This window comes from Catharus ustulatus, chromosome 3 (genome assembly GCF_009819885.2).
Source record: "Catharus ustulatus isolate bCatUst1 chromosome 3, bCatUst1.pri.v2, whole genome shotgun sequence".
Taxonomy (NCBI): domain Eukaryota; kingdom Metazoa; phylum Chordata; class Aves; order Passeriformes; family Turdidae; genus Catharus; species Catharus ustulatus.
The window spans coordinates 8,886,859-8,906,018 of record NC_046223.1 but is presented as its reverse complement, the minus strand read 5'-3'; the positions used below and the strand labels follow the sequence as shown (position 1 = coordinate 8,906,018).

The 19,160-nt window shown below is 48.0% G+C and overlaps 1 protein-coding gene across 1 annotated transcript; it reads left to right on the top strand.

Moving 5' to 3' along the window:
• Positions 1-14,741: 14,741 nt before the first annotated feature.
• LOC116994771 (TOG array regulator of axonemal microtubules protein 2-like) lies at positions 14,742-19,093 on the top strand. The gene is made up of 3 exons (XM_033056703.1): positions 14,742-14,773; positions 17,196-17,431; positions 18,937-19,093. Exons 2-3 carry the CDS (start codon positions 17,274-17,276, stop codon positions 19,091-19,093), a joined length of 315 nt encoding a protein of 104 aa, XP_032912594.1. The 5' UTR covers positions 14,742-14,773; positions 17,196-17,273.
• Positions 19,094-19,160: the final 67 nt, after the last annotated feature.

Below are 19,160 nucleotides of genomic sequence, written 5' to 3'. Positions count from 1 at the left end.
GAGCAAAAGTGGTAATTTCCAATAGCATGGCCAATTGGTTCGCTGCAGATTTGGGCTCCTTGAATACTGAGGACACGTAATGGGCAGCACAAAGTTTCATTTCCTTCTAACATGGTGTGCCATTGTCCATGTGACAGCACCTCCTTGGTTGTGAAGAGAAATAAAAGCAACCAACTAAACCCAACAAAGTAGGAGTTACAGAAACAAAACTAGCCATGACAAGTAGCATTGGAAAGCAATTGCTTCCTAGGTGCAATTGTCAAATTCTGGAGACCACTGTGGTTTACCAACTATTTGGAAGGAAAGGATTCCCAAAGTATTGGATGGGCATTGGGCAAAACAAAAGCAAAAGAGTAGAAGCTCTCTCTCCTGGTTTGCCTGCTCCATACAGTTCAAAGAAAGTGTCGCGATGTTAGTTTAATGAAAAATAGAAAGAAAGCGATCTTTATAATTCAAAACTCCCTTGGATGCCTCATCTCTTGGATGTGTTGATGATAAAGGTGGGAGATCACCAAAGTCCCTTGTTCCCTTGTGAGCAGGGCTCAGGCTCACACAGAGGGAAGGTGGGAGCTGGGCCGCTCTCTGGAGGGTGGAAGGGTCTTGTGGCAGCCTGGAGAGCCTGTGCACATTGGCAGGGAACAGCTCTGCCCCGAAGGTGCCCCCTGCCATGAGCTGTGCTGCTGCCAGTACCCCGTGGAGCTGTAGAACTGCTCAGCTGTGGGGCAGGGAGAGGAGCAGGAGGCTGCATGTGCAGATGAGCCATTGCTGGAGAGCACAGGGTTCTGGGCTCCCTGCTGTCCCAGGACAGCCCAGAGGCCAGGCTGTTCCCTGGGAGATCTATGCAAGGGGGTCAGGGTGACGGTGGTGGTAAAGAAGGGACAGTGTCTTCATGGTTTGCAAAGAGCCATGAAACCATTTATTGATCCACAAAGCAAAGTTTATATATTTTTCCTACTGTTACTAACAATAGCACACCAATAATATTCATGTAACTAAGGTACAGTAATTTCTTGATTATAAGACGCACCATTTTGACTAAAATTTTGCTCCAAACCCGAAGTGCAGCTTATAATCAGGTGCGGCTTATATATGGACAAAGAACATAAAGTTGCTGTTTTAGTTTGGAGTTCAGGTGTCTGCTGAGAAAGGCAGGAGCTTCTCTTTGAAATGGAGAATGTAAGCCCCCTCTCTCCAAATTATTATAGTTTTGGAATCAAGGGGCTTTCAGGCAAATATATGGGAATTAGGAATAATAGTTCTTTTCTAGGGAAATTAAAATAGAAATACAGTACGACAAAGAAACAAACTCCAAACCCTGACAAAGTCAGAGTACAACCTGACACCCTGTCAGGCAGGGTGTTGGTAGCAGTCCCATTAAATGGTGGCTGCATCCTCCAGCAGTGACAGATGTGGCTCAGTTGGAGCAGTGCTCCTGTAGAAGGTGCAATTTCCCTCCAGAGGTCCAACGGTGGTGTGGAGGAATCCAACTTCCTTCTGGAGTCCAGTGGAGAAAGGCGCTCCCTTAGTATCCCAAAACCTCTGTTCTTATCTTGGTGAGAAATGCTGAGCTGTTCCCCCTGGCTGGAGCAACTTCCAATGGGATGCAGTAATTTTATCAGTCACACAGTGGGACTCAATGGCCATTAGCAGAAAATGACTCCCTGGAGGAAGGATGGGTTGTGAAAAGATAAAGAGCAGATCCCTGCCTGGTTTCAATGGACGGCCCATTAGCAGAATATCTCCCACGGAGATAAGGATCGCTGCCCCCAACCTCAACAGATGGTGGTAGAACAGATACCTTTTATCACACACTGTACTGTAACGTGTGGTTTACAATCAGTAGTGGTTTATATATGGACAAATAATGAAAAATTGGAGGTACCTGAAAGTGCGGCTTATAGTCAGTGCGGCTTATAATCGTGAAATTACTGTATATTGCTTAATTCTAACGAGGTAACTTTGCTCAATCTAGGCCTCGTTTAAGCTAGCCAGGTAGATACAATATTTCCTGCAAATCCCATAGAACCTGCAGGCTAAGTGCTCTGTACAAATCACCTTCATATCTTTTACACTCCTTCTCCAAAATCCTGCTTTCTTCTGCCAAGGCGTGGACTTACTCACTCCTGCCAAGGCTTGCAGCCTACTACGGCCAGCAGATCCCCATCGGCAGTGACAAGCTGAGCAGTGCTGGCAGTTCTGCTCTCCAGTTGTATTCCCACATCAGGGTGTGCCCCTGGGCTGCCTCAAGGGGCTGCTGACAGGAGCATGTTTCCCTGTGCAGCTATTGAGAAACTTCCAGGAACTCTGTCCCATGAAACATGGAGCTTTAGATGCTTTAGATTTACATTGCGGCCTCTGTTACATTTTGTGTCTTCACTTTGCAGGCATGACTGACTACAGCAGGGACAAGAATCTTTCCCGATCACCTCCCTCTATGCTCCTAACATCCAAACCCTTGCCTCCCATCCCGACAAGCACTCCTTCCACCAAGCCAAGCATGATGTGCAGTGGAGAGGAAGGGAAAGGGAAAAATATCCCTGACTACGAAGATATCAGCAACAAGAAGCAGGAGCTGAGTTCAGAGGGAAAAGGGAGTAAGGTAAGGAGCCCAAGCTAAGTCCTGTGTGATAGATTTTCAGTTCATGCACTACAGTGTTTCCTAGAGAGGCTGATCTGGAACAGAGACTAGACAGAGTTGAAGGAATCCAGTAGGCATTTATTAATAGGCCTTTAGAGGATACACCTTGGGCAGTACAAGAGCCTGGCCGGGGCTACACCCGGAATGGATCCAAAAAATATCCCGGTCATGGAATTTTATATCTTTATAAGATTTCATCCATTTACATATTGGGGGTAAATTGTCATATTACAACTTCTGGTCATGAAGTTCCATCCTCCTGGTCCAATCCCTTGATATTACCACTGTTTATGCTTTTGGAGTAGTGGTTGTCCTCAATTCTCAAGCTGGAAAAGAATTATTTTGTCTAACTTCCCTGTGAAGGGAACCTGCCAACACATAATATGAAGTTGAGAGTCCTACACCAAGTCAGAAGAGAATCTGAGAAATGTGAAAGTTAAAATCTGAGGGATCAGAAAGAAGAATTCTGAGAACTTTTCCTGTAGTGTGAAGCCAGGGAAGCAGCTGAACCAAGGAAGAGCTCAGCTGGACACTGCACTTCAGGCTGTGTTTGCACTGGGTGTGTAGCACAGACTTCACATCCTCTGAGTGTATGAAGAGCAGGGGAGGTGTTTGAATAGTTTCTGGGCACTGTCGTGGTTCCTGCTCTGTCTTATGGCTCTGAAAGCCCCAAGGATCAGTCAGAGCAGTTAAAGTTGTCCAATCTGGCCACACAATCCTTCTACGTTTAGTAACCTATGGGTATCAGTGAAGCATGTCTATGCCTTCGTGGTGTTTTCTGTCAACTTTGTCTGGTTGGGAAGGAAAAGAGTGTTTGCTGGAACAGGCAGTCCTGCAAGGTTAGGTCCAGATTGTCTCAGTTCTTGAGTTGTACAGCCATGGGCTTCTGCACAGTTTCCTCTGATGCTGTTTCTAGCGTTCCTCAGCTTGTGGGCAGCTGTGTGCTCTGGTATGGCTTTGTCCAGAGGGAAGGGATCGGAGGCGGCCATGGGGAGAGCAGCCCAGAGCCCAGCCAGACGATTGCCTTTGCAGTAGGGCCAGCAGCTGCAGTTGTTTTGGGTTTACCTTGGGGTGCAGGAGGAGGCAGATGAACAACAGTTTTGGTAGACAGAATGTCCAATCAAAGGCTTGTGAACTTGATTTCAGCCTTTCTGACAAATGGCCCAATGTATCCCTGACAGGATCTGTTCCTTTCACTGGAGTTTGAACAGGTCCTCATTTGGCTCTTGAGCTGTGCCAGAAATGCTGGGAGACTAAGGAAGGGTGTGGATCTTCCCCCACTGCCACCACTCCCGTTTCCTGGCCATGGCATGGGGGCCCTGGAGCAACTTGGGCAGGCAGGGAGCTTCCAGAGAGCAGCAAGGCAGGGAGTTCTGCTGAACTTCCTAAATGCCAGTGAGCCTGAGATGATGGAGGTGTGGGAGCTGGAGAGCACCGAGCGTCCTGAGAGCTCAGCAGCTTCTGGGCTGAAAGCTGCTGGGGAACTGTAAGAGGGAAAGACAGCAGCAGAAGAAATGAGGGGCTTGAGAAATGCAGGTTTTGACATCCTGCAGAATGGGTTTGTGGAAACTTGGAAGGAGATCAACATTGGCTCTTAGGTACCTAGTGGGCAGGGAGAGAACAGTGATCTAACCCACTTCCATACCATCCCGAAGGCCAGTGGAAGCACTGGTACCCTGAATGGAAATCATGTAGATTCCAGCTGGGAATGTAGTCACAATCCCAAGATCATTAGTATGAGGGGAGATGTTGCAAATCTGGGACATGTGCTCTCCCGCAGCACTACCATTTCCTAGGCCACCTTTTCCGGTCGTAGACCAAACTGCTCCATCTGTTTGACTTGCTGTTTCATGCTGGGTCCCACTTAAAAGCATGGCTAAATGTCTTGAACCATGAATGGGGACAAGGTTCAAGGCTTAATCTGAGCACTGTGTTCTAATTTTTACAGGCTTCCTTGCTGTGTTCCAGTGGTGGGGATATGAAGAAGGGGTCATTGGGACTGCCTTTGATCCCCCCTATTCGCAAGGCAGGAAGTCCCACTGTCGACAATGCTGCAGGGTCTCTGTGCAGCTCTCTGCAGCCGGATGATGAAGAATCCCATGTGATGAGGTAAGCCAAGGTACTGCTCCACTGTGCTGTTCAGATTGCTCTTCCTATCTCCTGAGGTTCTTTTGTGCAGTCAGTTCTTCCATGTATTTAGGCAAACCTCTGTGTATTCCGCATTTTACCCATCTCTGACGATCCAGCTCAATGTCAAACCCCACACCATGTGTGCCAAGGGCAGAGGTGGTGGAGGGGAAGAGGAGGCAGGGCTTAGATGCACCTCAAAACTGGTCCTCTGCTCTGTTTGGCTTTTGATTCTCTCAGTAATGTTTGTAGTGTCCTTTGGGAACTGTATTGCATGGATCTGGACACTGAAGATCCTTCTCCGAATTGCTGATCTCACAAAAGAACACGATTCCATGTATTCCAGTGGGCACACTGGTATTTAGCCTGCACTAGACCCACTACACAAGGATATTCAGATTGCACTGTAAAAGAATTGGGAAGTTAGGATGCTAATTGAGGAATGAGTGCTGTGTTTCAGCTGAAGCTTGGCCAACTCTATCTGACTGCGGCAACTAAAAGATTAAGGAAAATTAATCAGCTTTGCATATTGTAGGGTTGATGTGTTGCATTTCCTCCTTCATCTGATTGACCAATATAGGAACGTTTGCCTCCTTTCATGCTGCACTTCTTCCCTCCCTTCTCTTTCTCCCTCATCATATGTTCTTTTGTCTTCCATTTTCTCAGGCGAAGATCCAGCAGCCAAATCAAAGAGAAGAACTTCGAACCTTCAGGTAGGTACAGGGCATGTCTGTCCTGAAATTACCATTGGAATCTTGACTCAGAGAGTACATTTTGAAAGCTTGGTTAAAAACTATTCTTTTTAAAATTTCTGTAAATTTGTTGCAATGTGTTGATGGGCTCAGTGCACTCTCCCAGAGTACAGTCTCTGGGAGTGTGTGCTGGTGGTGCAGTGAAAATTCCTCCAGTGAGAAGTGTTGAGGTGCAGGAACTGGAGTGGAACCTTGGGACCTTGGAAATGCAGTACAGGAAAAGGAAACATTCCTCTCCATCCTTGCACAAGCCATTTATGTCCATACAGTCTTTCTAGTGTTGCAATTATTAGAGAAAAAGAAGTTTTTGAGCATGAATTGAGAAATGTTCCCACTCCTTCCTCCAGCCCTTGAGGGAGAAAACCTTTCCTTGGGACAGCTTCTGAGCTTAACCCTTTCAGATCTGAACACGATTTATGGATATTGTCTGGTTTTGCACAGGGAGAAATAGGGAAATCTCTTGTGACAGAAAGTCCTTCTCAATTTTCCATTAAGGGAGAAGGAGCATTCCAAATGGATGCAGCCTGTGCAGGGTCTGAGTTTGTCATCCTCTGACAACACAGCCCAAAGCCACCTATGGCAGGATCACAAAGACAAATCTCTTCCCTGACTCTCTGTGTCAGTGCTGCAGGCTGAGGCTGGGGGAGGAGATGCCTTCTGCCTTGTCCCCCCATCCCTGCCTTGCCTGATCCCTGACAAGTAGAATTGTGCCAGACAAAATGTGGTCTCTGGTGCAGCTGTGTCAGCCAATGCTTTCAAGTTGAAAGCCTTAGTGAAAGTCTGCTGTTGTTCCTTTTCCATCCCTGGGCATGTACTGATAGGAGAGATTAAATTTAAAGAAATACTTTTCCTGATGAAGAGAAAGGAATCAGATCCAGTGGTCTCTTGTCTCAGGGTTTGTTTAGCAAAATCCTGGGTGCAGGCTGTTTTACTTGACTCCTTAATTGGTGATATGCAGGTGGAATGCTCAATGCAGTTAGGGAGAAATATTGCTCAGTCAGGAAGGTGGCATTTTTGCGGGAGTCATTCTGGACTAGAAATGTCCTGGCACATTAGACCTTTCCTGTCTCTTTTTTATTTTATACTGGAACATTCTACAGGAGAAAAGAACCCAGTTTTAAGATCATTATTCCTCTGCCACCTTTTTGCTGCCCTACGATTTTATACTGTGTCAAGCCATGGAGACATTGATTAATTCTCTGTATTTTAACAGCTTACTGGGAGAGTATGTCAGAATGACTTGCCCTCTGCTATTTCCATTAAGGACATTTTATATTTTAGGCATTAGCCAAGATCAGAAATATTTTGAGGCCGGTGTTTTTTATTTTGGGTTTGGATGTCTGTGTAGAAAAGAAAAAGCAGGGAGTAAACCAAAGGAAGAATGAAGCAGAGCAAAAGTGGTAATTTCCAATAGCATGGCCAATTGGTTCACTGCAGATTTGGGCTCCTTGAATACTGAGGACACGTAATGGGCAGCACAAAGTTTCATTTCCTTCTAACATGGTGTGCCATTGTCCATGTGACAGCACCTCCTTGGTTGTGAAGAGAAATAAAAGCAACCAACTAAACCCAACAAAGTAGGAGTTACAGAAACAAAACTAGCCATGACAAGGAGCGTTGGAAAGCAATTACTTCCTAGGTGTAGTTGTCAAATTCTGGAGACCACTGTGGTTTACCAACTATTTGGAAGGAAAGGATTCCCAAAGTATTGGATGGGCATTGGGCAAAACAAAAGCAAAAGAGTAGAAGCTCTCTCTCCTGGTTTGCCTGCTCCATACAGTTCAAAGAAAGTGTCGCGATGTTAGTTTAATGAAAAATAGAAAGAAAGCGATCTTTATAATTCAAAACTCCCTTGGATGCCTCATCTCTTGGATGTGTTGATGATAAAGGTGGGAGATCACCAAAGTCCCTTGTTCCCTTGTGAGCAGGGCTCAGCCTCACACAGAGGGAAGGTGGGAGCTGGGCCGCTCTCTGTTGGGATAGGAAGGGTCTTGTGGCAGCCTGGAGAGCCTGTGCACATTGACAGGGAACAGCTCTGCCCTGCAGGTGCCCCTGCCATGAGCTGTGCTGCTGGCAGTGCCCCGTGGAACTGTAGGGCTGCTGAGGTGTGGGGCAGGGAGAGGAGCAGGAGGCTGCATGTGCAGCTGAGCCATTGCTGGAGAGCACAGGGCTCTGGGCTCCCTGCTGTCCCAGGACAGCCCAGAGGCCAGGCTGTTCCCTGGGAGCTCTGTGCAAGGGGTCAGGGTGACGGCAGTGCAAAAGAAGGGACAGGGTCTTGATGATTTGCAAGGAGCCATGAAGCCATTTATTGATCCACAAAGCAAAGTTTATATACTTTTTCAACTGGTACAAAAAATAGCACACCAATAATGTTCAGGTAACTAAGGTATATTGCTTTATTGTAACTAGATAACATTGCTCAATCTAGGCCTCGTTTAAGCTAACCAGGTAGATACAATATTTCCCACAAATCCCCATTGAAACTGCAGGCTAAGTGCTCTGTACAAATCACCTTCATATCTTTTACACTCCTTCTCCAAAATCCCGCTTTCTTCTGCCAAGGCTTGGGCCTACTCACTCCTGCCAAGGCCTGCGGCCTACTATGGCCAGCAGATCCCCATGGGCAGTGACAAGCTGAGCAGTGCTGGCAGTTCTGCTCTCCAGTTGTATTCCCACATCAGGGTGTGCCCCCGGGCTGCCTCAAGGGGCTGCTGACAGGAGCACGTATCCTTGTGCATCTATTGAGAAGCTTCCAGGAACTCTGTCCCATGAAACATGGAGCTTTAGATGCTTTAGATTTACATTGCGGCCTCTGTTACATTTTGTGTCTTCACTTTGCAGGCATGACTGACTACAGCAGGGACAAGAATCTTTCCCGATCACCTCCCTCTATGCTCCTAACATCCAAACCCTTGCCTCCCATCCCGACAAGCACTCCTTCCACCAAGCCAAGCACAATGTGCAGTGGAGAGGAAGGGAAAGGGAAAAATATCCCTGACTACGAAGATATCAGCAACAAGAAGCAGGAGCTGAGTTCAGAGGGAAAAGGGAGTAAGGTAAGGAGCCCAAGCTAAGTCCTGTGTGATAGATTTTCAGTTCATGCACTATAGTGATTCCTAGAGAGGCTGATCTGGAACAGAGACTAGACAGAGTTGAAGGAATACAGTAGGCATTTATTAACAGGCCTTTAGAGGATACACCTTGGGCAGTACAAGGGCCTGGCTGGGGCGACACCAGCCAGGATCCAAAAAAGATCCTGGTCACGGGAATTTACATCTTTATAAGATTTCATCCATTTACATATTGGGGGTAAATTGTCATATTACAGCTTCTGGTCATGAAGTTCCATCCTTCTGGTCCAATCTCTTGATATTGCAACAGTTTATGCTTTTGGAGTAGTGGTTGTCCTCAATTCTCAAGCTGGAAAAGAATTATTTTGTCTAACTTCCCTGTGAATGGAACCTACCAACACGTAATATGAAGTTTAGAGTTGTAAACCAAGTCAGAAGAGAATCTGAGAAATGTGAAAGCTAAAATTTAAGGGATCAATAAGAAGAATTCTGAGAGCTTATCCTGTAGTGTGAAGCCAGGGAAGCAGCTGAACCAAGGAAGAGCTCAGCTGGACACTGCACTTCAGGCTGTGTTTGCACTGGGTGTGTAGTGCAGACTTCACATCCTCGGAGTGTATGAAGAGCAGGGGAGGTGTTTGAATAGTTTCTGGGCACTGTCATGGTTCCTGCTCTGTCTTATGGCTCTGAAAGCCCCAAGGATCAGTCAGAGCAGCTATAGTTGTCCAATCTGGCCAAGCAATCCCTCTACATTTAGTAACCTGTGGGTTTCAGTGAACCATGTCTATGTCTTGGTGGTGTTTTCTGTCAACTTTGTCTGGTTGGGAAGGAAAACAGTGTTTGCTGGAACAGGCAGTCCTGCAAGGTTAGGTCCAGATTGTCTGAGTTCTTGAGTTGTACAGCCATGGCCTTCTACACAGTTGTCTGTGATGCTATTTCTAGAGTTCCTCAGCTTGTGGGCAGCTGTGTGCTCTGGTATGGCTTTGTCCAGAGGGAAGGGTTGGGTGGCGGCCATGGGGAGAGCAGCCCAGAGCCCAGCCACATGATTGCCTTTGCAGCAGGGTCAGCAGCTGCAGTTGTTTTGGGTTTACCTTGGGGTGCAGGAGGAGGCAGATGAACAACAGTTTTGGTAGACAGAATGTCCAATCAAATGCTGGAATACTAAGGAAGGGTGTGCATCTACCACCGCTGCCACCACTCCCCTTCCTGGCCATGGTGTGGGGGCCCTGGAGCAACTTGGGCAGGCAGGGAGCTTCCAGAGAGCAGCAGGGCAGGGAGCTGTGCTGAACTTCCTCAATGTCAGTGACCCTGAGATGATGGAGGTGTGGGAGCTGGAGAGCCCTGAGCACCCCGAGAGTTCAGCAGCTTGTGGGCTGAAAGCTGCTGGGGAACTGTAAGAGGGAAAGACAGCAGCAGAAGAAATGAGGGGCTTGAGAAATGCAGGTTTTGACATCCTGCAGAATGGGTTTGTGGGGACTTGGAAGGAGATCAGCATTGGCTCTTAGGTACCTAGTGGGCAGGGAGAGAACAGTGATCTAACCCACTTCCATACCATCCCGAAGGCCAGTGGAAGCACTGGTACCCTGAATGGAAAACACGTAGATTCCAGCTGGGAATGTAGTCACAATCCCACGATCATTAGTATGAGGGGAGATGTTGCAAATCTGGGACATGTACTCTCCCGCAGCACTTCTCTTTCCTAAGCCACCTTTTCCTGTCCTAGGCCAAACTGCTCTGTCTGTTTGACTTGTTGTTTCCTGCTGGGTCCCACTTAAAAGCATGGCTAAATGTCTTGAACCATGAATGGGGACAAGGTTCAAGGCTTAATCTGAGCACTGTGTTCTAATTTTTACAGGCTTCCTTGCTGTGTTCCAGTGGTGAGGACATGAGGAAGGGGTCATTGGGACTGCCTTTGATCCCCCCTATTCGCAAGGCAGGAAGTCCCAATGTCGGCAATGCTGCAGGGTCTCTGCGCAGCTCTCTGCAGCCGGATGATGAACAGTCCCAGGAGATGAGGTAAGCCAAGGTGTTGTTCCACTATGCTGTTCAGATCGCTCTTCCTATCTTCTGAGGTTCTTTTGCCCAGTCAGCTCTTCCATGTATTTAGGCAAACCTCTGTGTATTCCACATTTTACCCATCTCTGACGATCCAGCTCAATGTCAAACCCCACACCATGTGTGCCAAGGGCAGAGGTGGTGGAGGGGAAGAGGAGGCAGGGCTTAGATGCACCTCAAAACTGGTCCTCTGCTCTGTTTGGCTTTTGATTCTCTCAGTAATGTTTGTAGTGTCCTTTGGGAACTGTATTGCATGGATCTGGACACTGAAGATCCTTCTCCGAATTGCGGATCACACAAAAGAACACAACTCAATTTATTCAAGTAGGCGCACTGGTATTTAGCCAGCACTAGACCCACTACACAAGGATATTCAGATTGCACTGTAAAATAATTGGGGAGTTAGGATGCTAGTTGAGGAAAGAGTGCTGGGTTTCAGCTGAAGCTTGACCAGCTCTATCTGACTGCAGCAACTAAAAGATTAAGGAAAATTAATCAGCATTGCATCTTGTTGGGTATGTGTTGCATTTCCTCCTTCATCAGATTGACCAAGATAGTAAGGTTTGCCTCCTTTCATGCTACACTTCTTCCCTCCCTTCTCTTTCTCCCTCATCATATGTTCTTTTGTCTTCCATTTTCTAAGGTCAAGATCCAGCACCCAAATCAAAGGGAAAAACTCTGAACCTGCAGGTAGGTACAGGGCATGTCTGTCCTGAAATTACCATCGGCATCATGAGTTAGAAGGGACATATTTATAGCTTGGTTAAAAACTATTCTTTTTAAAATGTCTTTAAATTCATTTCAATGTCTTGATGGGTTCAGTCAGAATGTCATCTTCCCACCTTCACCTCTAAAGTCTTTCAGAGTAGAAAATTCCCTCTTGCCAAGTCCACTGGGGCTTCAGACTCTCTCCTGGAGAGCAGTTTCCACGGAAATTGAATCCAGAAGAATGCTTTTCAATCCAGGTGCAACCTGGAAGACACCAAATTCAACTCCTTCTAATGAAAACACCAGATATCCTTCTCCCACCACTCCCTGCTGAGGAGCTGGTGCTGCAGAGCTGTGCTGAAGCCCCGAGGCCGTGCTACTGTTGTAGCCCCAGGAGCAAGCAGCATCCCCCAGTGAATCCCAGCTGAGGGGCTCTGGCTGCAGTGCTGTGTGTGCTGCCCCGAGGGCGGCAGCAGGGACCTTCGGGGACAGCACTCAACCTGAGGGCATCACCCAAGGTTATCTTCACTTTCTTTTGGGAACTTCCCCAGCCAACCTCTGAAACAGGCAGACAAAAGCAAAGCAATACTGGGTTGTCCTTGTTCCTTAGGGGAAGCATCACTGCAGTTTGTTTGTAAGCTGGAAGAGGGTAGATTTAGATTAGATTGTAGGGAGCCTTTTTTATAATGAAGGAGATGAAATACTGAAAGGGAGTGACCATGGAAGCTGTTGTTGATCCATCCTTGAAGGTGTTCAAGGTCCGTTTACATGGGGCTCTGAGGAACCTGATCTAGATGAAAATGTCCCCTCTTCCATGGGTTGGACCAGATGCTGGTTACAGAGGCCTTCTGATGAAAACTCTTCTAGGATTCAGTGATTCTGTGATCCTTGTCCCATGTTAGTGGGCCAATGTCCTACCTGAATTTCTTTGGGATAACAAAGAGATGTTACCCAGCTCCAGAAAGTTTTCTGGCCCATTTCATCGTCACCCTGTCCAGCACCCTCCACTTACAAGCTCTTCTTTGGTCCCTGCAGCATTTACCCAACCATCTGTGAACAGCACAGCTTTAAGTGTGCCGAGAAAACAGCCTGGTAATGCCTTGAGGAAGAAGGTCTTGAGGAAGCAGGACAAGGTGCCCAGTGTGCCCATGGTCCATCAGGAAGACAGAGTCCCATGCAACTCCTCAGGTAAGCCTGCTCCATGGCAGATTTTTCCCACATGTGCACAAGGAGCACAAACTGCCTCTGCCTCAGCCAGCACAGCTGGGATCTTTGCTCCATAGTTTGTCCTGAGAATGTACGGTAAATCTACTTTGGAGTTACTCCAACTTGGTAATACTGCAGCAGTACTTTCTTAGAGATCCATTGGAAAGTTGAGCTGAATAAAGTAGTGGTAAAGGCCTAAGCTCTGCCTTTTGCCCATCCTGGTAGTCCAAACCACAACACTGGTGGCAGGAGGCAGCTGTAAGAGCAGGGATGAGCTGTGGGGCAGTGTGCCAGGGTGTGCTCACTGTGCACCTACGAGCACCACCACCATCAGTTGTCCACTCACCATCGGGGCCCTCTGCCTGTGCTGCTGTCCAGCTCTGCAGCCAGCTTTTCTGCTATCGCAGCAAGGGTTGTCTCTCATGGCACTCAGTGCCTTGGTGCCATCGTGCTGCTACTCCCAGAAGTGCCCAATGGCTCCTGCCTGCTGCCATCCCACAGCCTGCAATGCCAAGAGGGAACAAACAGTGCCTCCTGTATTACTGCACCCAGATACAGGGGCCGTGTGTAGCAGATGACAGCCAGGAGGGGCTGCCTGGTGCTCCCAGGCTGTTTGCTGCCTGCAGGAAACGCACAGCAGGTAGTCCCTAGTGATTCTTGTCTCCCCTTTGTGGATGGACTGCCTATGCTATGATCCCAAGTAGGGTGAGGTAAGAAGAGAGGAGCTAGGAATGATCCTTGGAAAACTCTGTTCTAGTGATGTCACTTCCACGTTCAGTATTGACCAGAAGGAGCCTGACTGTGGCTCTCCATTCCTATGGAATGTCTATGTGTATGTCTACATACTTCTGCAGTGACATCACTGATGTCAGTGATTGGGGTACATCAGAGACATCCAGATCAGCTCCCGTCTGAATATTTTTGATGTTACAGATCCCCCATAATTTGTGAGAACATGCAGGGTAGCACTAAATCCCTACTGAGTCGAGAGCACTTTGTCTAGATTCTGTGCCATATTTATAGTCCATCATTTTAGACATCTCTGATGTTTTCATCTATACATTTGAAAATGAGCTTTTGAGTGCAGGATGTGAAATTCTTGATTGACACCGCTTTTGATGACAAATGGGTTTCATAAGAAATGCATTTATCATCGGATTTTTCTCATCCCTTGTAATGTTTTTGCCTTACCAAAAATTTCATTAGAATAAACCCAGAACAACTGATTCTCAAGAGAGTACGTCTGCCAACAATTTGCATCTTTTTTGAATATTTTTATCATCACTTTGCATTTGAATGGTTTTTTTATCAACTGTCTAGACTGGGAATTGTGTTTTTCTACAGGAGAAAACTTAGGCTTTGACGGTAAATAAATTTTACCTCAACATCTTTCAAATACAGCCAGTGTGTACCTTGGAAAGAGTAAAGATTCCTGATGCTTGGAAAGAACAAAATCCTTCAACTACTCCTTTCCCAGTTATAGGCTAAAATGTTTGTGCACTCAACTGCCTGATGTTCAGAATGTTTGAAGTCAATGTGAGCAGAGGCGCTGTCAGGTGTGAAGGGTCAGGTCTGGCTGTTCCCTGGGAGTTGCTCCATGGAGATTCAGCCGGGCCCAGCAGGGCTGGCTTGTTCAGGTTTGGCTTGGTGCTGTTCTGAGGCAGCTGCAGGTCTTTCCTCAGGGAGTTGCAGAGTGCCTTAGTCCTCAGGGCTGGAGGAAATCAGGGCACTGGGACAGGAGAGGCCCCTGGGAGTTCCCTCCTGGGGTAGCCATTCCCGCTGCCCAGCCCTGTCTGGCAGGGAGTGGGAGCTCTGCGGCCTCAGGAACCTGCCGCTGGCTGTGCTGCCTGTGGCACTTGGGAGCTGGCAATTGCTGTGTGGGCAATGGTCAGGCTGAGCCTGGAGCTGTGCCCAGCTGGGGGCTGTGAGAAAGCAAGGAGCCCAAGGAGGCAGAGAGCAGGGCAGGGTGTGAGGCAGGGCCCGTGTGCAGCAATGGAAGCCTGGCTGGGAGCTGGGGCTGCAGGCCGCTCCATGGCGGGTGCCTTGCCCGGGGCTGCAGCGCTCAGGGCTCACCCTCTCCTTACAGTGACCTCGCAGACGGCCCCTGGTGCCGAGCGCCGAGAGGAGCTGCTCCGTGGGCATGGGCACAAGGACACAGCCTCTCCTGATCCACAGCAGTCCTTGCTCCAGGCACTCTCCTGGCTCGACAGCGATGACTGGTAAGAAAGGCCCCGGTCACTCTGTCTCCCTCTGAGCATTAAGGGAGGTTAGAAGTGTATCTTGCTAGAGCCTCTGAGCCCCGACAGCCCAGAGGGCCAAAGGGCACTGGTGAAACCACTCCAGAGCAGAGAGAGGATCAGGATTTGAGAGCAGCCTTTTCTTGGCCTTGGTCTGCAGCTGTGCTCCAGCTGCAGCAGGTCTGTGCTGGTTCCTCGCTTTGCCTGCTGCTCCATGGAGCTGCAAAAGGGAATCTTGAGAGAAGAGAGGAAGCTGTGGGATAAGATGATTTGCTGGCTGAAGGCAGAAGCAGGATGGCAGCAGTTCTGAATGTAGAGATTTGGTACTGGCCCAGTGGGACTGAGTAAGATTTCTCTCAGGTGCCACTGCTGACAGCAATGGCAGGTGACCGGGTATCCCTGTGACCTCCTACTTGTGAGTCCCAGAAGCAGCTCCAGGGAGTTCCTCTTTCTGAGAAGTGGACTGAGTGGTGCTTTCAAGACCCTCAGCTTCTGAAGTGTTAATGTCAGAAGAGAAGGAGAAAGAAGTGAAATCCTCTAGGAATCATGTAGGTTTGGAATTAAACTTTTTCCTTCTCACTACTTCAAATGGGCCTGAGATGTTTGGTCAATACTCAACATTTCTTCCACAATTAAACACAGAGAGAAGGAGGCCCAGAGGTGATAACCCCACAAATGTTAGGTGATATTGCTTGTCTTTTTGATTTCTGGGTTGGCATCCACTCAGGGGTGGATGCTTCATTCACACAGGGATAAGGACTCCATTCACACTGGGATAAGCATGAAAAATCTGCCACAAGGCATCTCCTTGTGCAGTCACATTTGCTTTGCCCTTTCTCTTCTGCTTTCTCTTCCCCATTTCTGTTTGGTGCCCTGTGAGGAGCAGAGAGCTTCTGCAGGTGTGGGGATCTGGGTGACCCTCAGGGGTGCCCGTGGGATCGGTCTCCAGTCCTGTGCTGCAGCCCTGATGCCTCACACACCTTCCTGTAGCTCAGGGCCTGCACAGAGCAAGTGCTGAGAGACAGAGTTGTTTGCACCTTTTCAATAACATGTTGCTGTTGTGGGGATTGGTTTAGGTAGGGGTTTTTGGGAAAAGCCAGGCTTTAAACTCTTCTTGCTCAGGTGTGGAATCTTCTAGGACATCCTGTAGCTTTTTTGGGGGAATGTGGAAGAGGACTGGGTGGGTGACAGACAGGCCTAGATTGTAGAGGGGAAAATAAGCTCCAGAGTGCCAGTGCAGACTCTCACTGCTGAACTGCCTGCTGGGGCTGACAAAGAAGGAAAATGCCCCAGTAACAGCCCGATGGGATTGTGTCTTAGGGACAGGTACAGGGAGGCGACAAGAAACAGCAGCATGGGCCAGTCTCACCGCTTCTAGGAAGCAGTGACACAGGGACTTCATTTACCAGACATTTTGGAAGGGCTGTTTTCCAAAATAGCCACAAATGAAGCTCTGAAATCCCTCTATTTGCCTCTGGGATTTTTGTATGTATTTGACAGCCACAGCATCCTGTGGCAACGAGTTCCATGATTTCATTAAGTTCTTCTTGAAAAGCACCTCCCATTGTTTGACAGAGCTGCCAGCCTGGTAATTCAGAGGGTGCTGCCTAGATCTTGGGTGGAGAGAAAAATCAATATTTTTGGTACTTGTCTTTCAGGGAGGAGAAGGAGAAGGCACTCCTCAGCTTCAAACACCTGGCTGAGTCCCATTCAGAAGTCCTGCTTTCAAGACTTCATGACGTTTGCTTGGCAATTATCAGCGAGGTGAGAACATTGTTTTGGCTTTTCCCCTGTACTTCATGCAGAGTGTGGAGAGTAGATATGTGCTTGTTCATCTCCACATGTACTCAGAGACTGCCTTCATTTCTGGTTTTAGACCTTCTGTTTCTAATGCCTGTCAGCTCTCTATAGGATCTGTGTGTCCATTTACCTGTATTTACTGGCAGGTCTGGTATCTGGCACCCATCTTTGAGTGAGCTGCCATTATAATGAATTGTACAGGTGCAAAAACAGATGCACTAATTACGTTATTTGCCAGAGTCTTAATCTCTGCCCAGGCTGTAATTCACCACTGCAAAATAGTCTGTAGACCTGAGCCTGTGTTTTCTGCTTCCTGGCTGAGTGCTTCAACTCTTGCTGTTCCTATTTTGAACAGCAGCACGTGACTCATTATCCTTATGGCCTGTGCCTTTCTGGTTTGAAAGGCGCACTTTTATTTGATTTTTTGTTTTTCAAATAAAAGAGCCTAAAATCAAAGCAGTTGACATTATAGATGGATTCAGTAGATCACTTTAGGGAAATTTTTGTTTTCCGGCCTTCAGTGATCAGGTCTGAGAACTTTTGTCTAAGGCAACTGGTTTTCTTTTTAAGGTGATTCTTATGGTTCCCCTCATGACTTCCCCAGGTGACCAACCTGCGCTCCAAGGTGTCCTGCTCAGCCATTGTCACTCTGGGAGAGTTTTTTGTGACCTTGAAGAAGGACATGGACTCTGAGATGGATGAGGTGGCTCGGGTCCTTCTTCAGGTGCTGCGTAACTCCCCAGAGTTTCTTGAGAAAGCAGCCAGTCAGACCCTGGGGAAGATGGTGGACAATGTGACTCCTGCACGAGCAATGACTGCTCTCCTGGACATGGGAGTCAGGTAGGTTCTCCTTCTCTTAGTGATATTCTTCACCTTCTGGTGTGCAGGTGCGGGAGACGATGAGAGAAAGAATGGGAATGGTGGGAGGGAAGGGTCCTGTATCCTGCATGTTCTGCCAACTCAGTGACTGGATTCTCCAATCCACCTCATTTCTCTCCTCTTGTCCCCTATTTCTGCCCTCCCTCAGCCTATGAGTTCTTAGAATCACAGAAGTGTAGAATATGGGGGTTGAAAGGGGCTCATGAGGATCATCGAGTCCAACTCCTGGCCTTGCACAGAACACCCCAAGGGTCACAGCATGTGCCTGAGAGTGTTGTCCTAATGCTTCTTGAACTCTGTCAGGCTTGGTGCTGTGACCACTGCCCTGGGGAGCCTGTTGCAGTGCCCAGCCACCCTGTGGGTGAAAAGCCTTTTCCTGATATGCAGCTTAAACCTGCTATGACTCAGCTTCCTGCTGCTTCCTGGAGTTCTCCCAGTCTGTCAGAGTTGCCTAGATGTGGTGAATGGTGAGGAAGTGAAAGTGCCTTCAAAGGTTAAGGATAGAGCCTTGTGCTTTTGTGAGGAGAGGGACAATTGCAGTTGCAGCTGTGAGCGCTCTTTGATATTTCACTGCCCTAACCACAGAGGCCCTGGGAAAAAACCATGCATCCTCACTATGCCATGAACTTGAGAAATAAGGGGAGTACTTGCTGGGCCATGGAGCACATGGGGAGAATGTGCTGGGTGTGGCACAGCCTGCAGTGCAGGTGCAGCTCCTGCCAAAAGGAGTCTTGTATGACTGTCCAGGCCTTTGAGCTGTACTTCCTGTTGAAACTGATGTTTCATGTTGGCCTTGAGATGATGAGTCACTTCACAGGCACCTTCACAGGCCAAATGCTATGGAATAGCTGAGGCAAATGCTGCCTTAAGTGTTGGTGCTGGGCTTGATAATTGCCAAAAGACACTCTCTAGAACAAGACAATCTGGCTAAAATGACTGCCAGCCTTTCCTCAGCTATGGAATAGGGTAAAACATTCAGATGTTTCCCTTGCCTAGCCTCACAGAAGAAACATTCAGCAACTTCATGGCCCACAGTATGTTTTCCCTGCATTTGTTGTTTTCCAAATTTCTGCAGATTTGGGAATAAATGGCTGGAAAAAGCCTCAATCCAGAGCTGCAGCTCGGTGTAGTGGGTGCCCTCTGATGAGCCAGTGTGAATTTTCTTTAATTTCTAAAGAATTCATATGTGATCTATTTCTTTAATCTTTCTCAGAGTAAATTTTGGAAAAGAAATTGAGGATGAGATAGTGCAGGGAGACTGAATTCCTCCCTCTTCCTTGAGGCAGTCCCTCTGTCCAGTGCTAACTCTGAGTTTATCTGAGGACAGAAGCTTCTACAGGTGTCTGAAGTTGCAGGAGATGCCAGGCCTCCTTCCCCCAGCAATGCCAGGGAGCACACTGTGGCCAAGGCCTGTGCTGCTGTTGCTCCTTGTCCCTGTGCCCCAGTGTTTGCTCTCCTCTTGCCAGGAGCCAGCACGTGAAGGTGCGGAAGTGTGCGGCCGAACTGCTCCTGTCCCTGCTGGAGAGAATTGGAGTCACGGAGCTGGCAGGCACAGCCAGGGCTGAGAGGCTGGCGAATGCGGCAGGGACGCTTGCTCAGGACCGTCACAAGGACACAAGGTAATGATCTTCATTCCACCTCCCGAGACAGAAAAACTCTTTGGTGTCTGTCTGGAAACGTAACACCACAA

Excerpts from the sequence above, each read along its gene's own strand:
- LOC116994771 (XM_033056703.1), top strand. The coding sequence starts at position 17,274 with ATGGACTCTGAGATGGATGAGGTGGCTCGGGTCCTTCTTCAGGTGCTG. Across the intron at positions 17,432-18,936 it reads CTCCTGGACATGGGAGTCAG|GAGCCAGCACGTGAAGGTGC; the intron begins GTAGGTTCTCCT and ends TCCTCTTGCCAG.